Below are 5,101 nucleotides of genomic sequence, written 5' to 3' on the forward strand. Positions count from 1 at the left end.
TATATATATATATATATATATATATATATATATATTCCTTGTCTTACTCTAAACTTCAAGAGTAATTTAATAATAGACTCGTGAAGTAGATTACTTTAAATTGCATATTTGAAATCTCAACAGCTATACATTTAAAAAATATACATAATATTTAGTTTAATGAAGCAATTTTATACAGCTCCGATAATTGTTTAAAAAGAAAAATTTTATGATTAATTTTATGAAATTGTGAAGTAGAATTTGTTTTACTAGATAACACTTTTTACGCAATTTACACTGCACGCCTTAGATTTCAATAAATATACATTTTAAAATGTGTATATTATTAGTCAAATTTGATAGAGTTATTCTATATTGTTGTTAGAAATTAGCTTTATAATTAAACAAATTAATACATATTTGAAGTAGAATTTCTGATCAAATTTCATTTTAACTTACAATCTATATCACACACAAATATATATTTTAAAGAATACACATACAGACCATTTTAGTAGAACAATTTTATATTGCTCTGAAAGTTTTCAAAAAAAAATATATTTATAATTATTTTAATTAATTTGCGAAGCAGAATTTTTTTTACTAAAAAGCATTTTGTGACACATTCTAAATTGTGCTCTTTAAATCTCAACAACAAATGCCTATTTTACAATAACTACAATCCTTGGCCAAATTATTAGACGCACTATAAAATTCTATGTAAAATATTAATTATCAGGTAATACTATACAGCTTTATTGTTTTTACACGACTGAAACCGGTTTGCACTTGTTTGCGTTCGTGTATCAATTGGTTCAATTAAACGATATATAATATAAATTCGACGATTGGATAAATTAGAGGATATATTATATAAATATAGAATAATTATTATATCAGATATTATATTAGTATATTATAATAATTGAACCAAATTATTAGATGCACTGTAGTGTTTTAATAATTGCATGTTTTGCACGAATTTATATCCAATACTTTCATATTTAAACGAACATGTAATGGGTTTTAATTCAAAATTTTTTTCATATAGTTCCTATTTGTATTTATTTTTAACGCATCGCATTACAATGTTAACTAATTGATACACGAACATAAACAAGTGTAAACCAGTTTCAGTCACGTGAAAATAATAAGGCTGTACACTGTTACAATTTTTATTTTAAAATTATCGTAAAATAACCGGCAGCTGTCTGTCAATCCGATAAACCGTAAAGTTTACTGTATTTTTCACCTTTACGGTTTTGATACCGTTTACAACTACTATGGTTATAAAATCATGAATACGGTTTTTTAACCATTTTCAACTACCATGGTTTCAAAAAGTTCTCGTTAGGTAATGGAGGAATAGAGGTGTCAAGAGTGGGACTCGAACCCCCATTCTGTCGGATTAGCTCTCTCTTCTATAATCTATACGCTTCATTAGGTGGGCAGTGCCATAAAATTCTTCTTATTTTACCATTTTAGGTAAAAATAGTTAATAAATGCTGCTTTCTTTTGTGGTTATTTGACTGTTTTATTTAAATATAACATATAAATAGATTGTAATTTAGCCATTTTTCCGAGAAATTTCTAACTGTGTAGGAATGAAATCTTATAATGCGTCTAATAATTTGGTATATTATAATCCCAATTTAATAGATCAGTTTTATACTGCTCTGAGAATTTGATAAGGAAACGATTAATTTAATGGACTCGCGAAGTTCTTACTAAATAACATTTTGTCGTTCCGCGACACGAAATGAATGTTAACACTAAATCATTTTCTGTGGGAGATCTCTTCCCTTTCTCTGGATGTAGTAAATGATAGCGTGTAGGTTGTGTGGGTCCGTGATTGATGTTGTTAGTTCGCTGCTACGGACAATCTCTTCTTTTTTGTCTGCAGGCCACCAAAACTGACAGTTCCTATAATCTACTTGGGATGGATATTTTTTTTTCTTCCTTATATTATTAACAAAAAGATTTTCTCACAGATATCTAAAAAAGGGAGCACTTTCTCTTATTTCAATTTCTTTTATTGAGAAATGGAATAGAAATATTGTCTTACTGTCAGCTATTTCTATAGTTTTACTATAAAAACGCGTATCATAACTTAAGACTGGAATAAATCTTTTATAGAAAAAAAAAATGCTTGAATGCAAGAAAAATATCTGTGGAAAATAAAGAAAGCCACCATTTTTAATAACAAAGGCTTTATTATCCAATTAATCTCAAGAAAAGTACTCTTAAAAGTAGTACCAAGAAAGATACTCTTGATGATATAAAACTTCATTTGCTTCAGTAAAATGAAGAGGGTAATAAAAGTCGACATGTCTCGAGCATTAAAAAATAGGCACCCATTCTCAAGACTTGCCAGATGTAAATGAGTAAAACAGAAGTGATTGGAAATAGAAATAAAGAGTAGCCTACAAAAAATGGAAAATGAAGGTGAAAAATAGAGCTAGAAAAACCTTGATTGCCAATAGTTAAGCAGAAAATGATAAATAAATATAAGTGATTTAACATAAGTAAAAAAGTGGGATGTTCTAGGGCAGGGCTGTCCAAATGGCGGCCCGCGGGCCGTATGTGGCCCGCCGACACATATTGTGCAGCCCGCCAACTTCTTATTCAGCATATTTTTTTTTTCGAAATTTTATGGTATCAAGAAGCATCCGAGACTACCATTCTTGGTCAAGCTGAGGTATCCTAACATTCCTATTGATCGCTCTTTCACTCCTTTCATTGTATTGGGAGAAAAAGGTACAGAGCATCTACAGGTCAAGAGCAATAAATTGAGAGCTTGTCGGCTCTCCGCTCCTTTCCATTGATGATCTTGATCTGACTGGTTGCGACGAGAGAGAAAATGGAATGAAATGCCCTGCACTTCATTGCATTATTCACCAGCATGCTTTATGTGGGAAATCGGTGAAGCAAACTGAAACCCTCAAAAAAGTTGTGAAAGTCAGAGGCGGCAACAGTGCTCTTATGCATCGGCAGTTCCGTAACTTTTTTGGGGAAATTGAAGCAGAATACGGAGACCTGCTTATGTACAATCAATATAGGTGGCTTAGTGGCGGAAACTGCCTCAAGAGATTTTTCGAGTCGAGAAAAGAAATCCCTCTTTTCCTTCACCGGTTTTCTCCATCAGAAAACCTCGAACAAGAACTTTTAAGCATGAATTTTTCACGTCACCTGGCATTTCTAACTGATATTACTGGCCACCTCAACGATGTGAACTTGAAACTACAAGGAAGAGGCCAACTGGTGTCTGACCCAGGGCTCGAAAAACAGCCCGTCCTCGACGGTCAAAAATTCTCCGCGGACAACGAATTTCTCGAATCCGACGTCCGAACGGACGGCCATTTTCCCGTTAATGTTCGTGATACATTTTCAATTTTTGTTATCTTACAAGAGTCTTGTAAGTTACAAGGCAGAAAAATGACCCACAATGCAGCAACATACTGTGCATATATTGATGTTTTCTCTGTCTGGGAGTACTGCAGCTGTTAAAAGGGGCTTTGCAGCAATAAACTTACAAAAAAACACAATGCGTACTGGTCTTAAACAAGAAGCTTTAAAGGCAATTATGCATCTACCTAAATGGAAAGATTTCAGATTTCTGTTCAGAAACCTCTGTAAATCATTGGCTTGATNGTCGCGTCTACCACACTATCCCCTACTAGGTTACTATTAGTAACCTAGTATTTCTTTTATTACTGTATAATGTAATCCTAGTAACGACTAATTAATTGTGCATTTTATATAAATGTTTGTAATAAATAGGAGAAAATTGTATTTTCATTTATTTAAAAGCGACGGGTTAGTTTCAACGGAGGACTGGTGCACTGTTGGACAAGCCGTCCTCGGGGACGGGTAAAATTTCTGAGTTTTTTCGAGCCCTGGTCTGACCTAATGGCACACATCAATGGGTTTAGAAACAAGCTAAAAATTTTCCATGCAACATTGGGAAAAAATAACTTATCTCACTTCGCCAGCTGCAGTCATTTGGCGTCAGATTCTGAGGAAGTGCTGGATTTTTCTGAATTTTGCCCTGAGTTGCAGACAATTATTGATGAATTCAACACGAGATTTTCAGATTTTGAGAGCATCAAGAATGACGTAGCTCTGTTTAGTAATCCAATCACAGCAAGCAATGAAGGACAACCGGAAAACCTACAACTGGAGCTCTCTGATCTCCAGGCTGACCCGTTCTTTCAAACAAGAACCGAAAGGGGGCCCGAGTTCTTCAAGTTGCTTCCAACTGAACGGTTTCCAAATCTGCGTGACTTAGGACTGAAAATATCTTCCATGTTTGGGAGCACATATTTTTGCGAAAGTGCTTTTTCGGCGATGAAGTTTATAAGGAATCGTCACAGGAGCTCTCTCTCCGACAGTTCATTGTTAGACTCTTTTCGGCTGACAAAGACAAACATTGATATTGACATTCCTGCCCTTGTAAAGAAGGCTGATCGGCCTCAGTTTTTCCGTTAAAATGCAAGCAAAATGTTTTATAATCCTTCTGTTCCACTGTTTTATAATTAATAATTCAACTATTAATTGTTATTGTATGAGAGGTTATTGTTCAACTTTTTCAAACTGCGGCCCGCCAGGTGTGGAATTCTGGCCCGTGGGCTCTTGCAGTTAGACAGCCGTGTTCTAGAGTGAAATAGAAAGTGAAAAATAAATAAAGAGGAAAAACAAAACTTGAACAACCACGGTGGCCGTGAGAGGCAAATCAGGTCAAAAAGTATTTCCATGCTGTTGAATTCCAAGCGTAACAGAGGGGAAATCAAACAAGTATTTTATTCTAAAAAATATATTACATATTTTTAAAAACAAAAATTGTACTAGAATATGCTACTTTACGGTGCAATGTTTAATTAATTGGCGCAAAATAATAAAAGAGCCTCATAATTAAATTGCAAGTTAATTAAAAGTACTTGTAACAGAGAGGACAAATAAAATACCACATTTTTGGCATGCACTGTAATTTATGCTGAAATCTGTGATTTGAACCATCCTAAACATTATTTGTAATTTTTTTTAAATTATCACATTTCGAAATAAAATAAATTATTTTATGGCTTTTAAAATTGCAAATTTTTTTTTTAATCCAAATAATGCA

At 33.4% G+C, this 5,101-nt stretch overlaps 1 protein-coding gene across 1 annotated transcript; it reads left to right on the forward strand.

The window, feature by feature from the left end:
• Nucleotides 1-3,888: 3,888 nt before the first annotated feature.
• Nucleotides 3,889-4,467, forward strand: LOC139427006 (general transcription factor II-I repeat domain-containing protein 2A-like). The gene has a single exon (XM_071187289.1). It carries the CDS (start codon nucleotides 3,889-3,891, stop codon nucleotides 4,465-4,467), a length of 579 nt encoding a protein of 192 aa, XP_071043390.1.
• The last annotated feature ends 634 nt before the right edge of the window (nucleotides 4,468-5,101 follow it).

The sequence above is a fragment of the Parasteatoda tepidariorum genome, chromosome X1 (genome assembly GCF_043381705.1).
Source record: "Parasteatoda tepidariorum isolate YZ-2023 chromosome X1, CAS_Ptep_4.0, whole genome shotgun sequence".
Classification (NCBI taxonomy): Eukaryota; Metazoa; Arthropoda; class Arachnida; order Araneae; family Theridiidae; genus Parasteatoda; species Parasteatoda tepidariorum.

Bases quoted from the DNA above. Each gene is read 5' to 3' on its own strand.
- LOC139427006 (XM_071187289.1), top strand. From the start codon at position 3,889: ATGGCACACATCAATGGGTTTAGAAACAAGCTAAAAATTTTCCATGCA.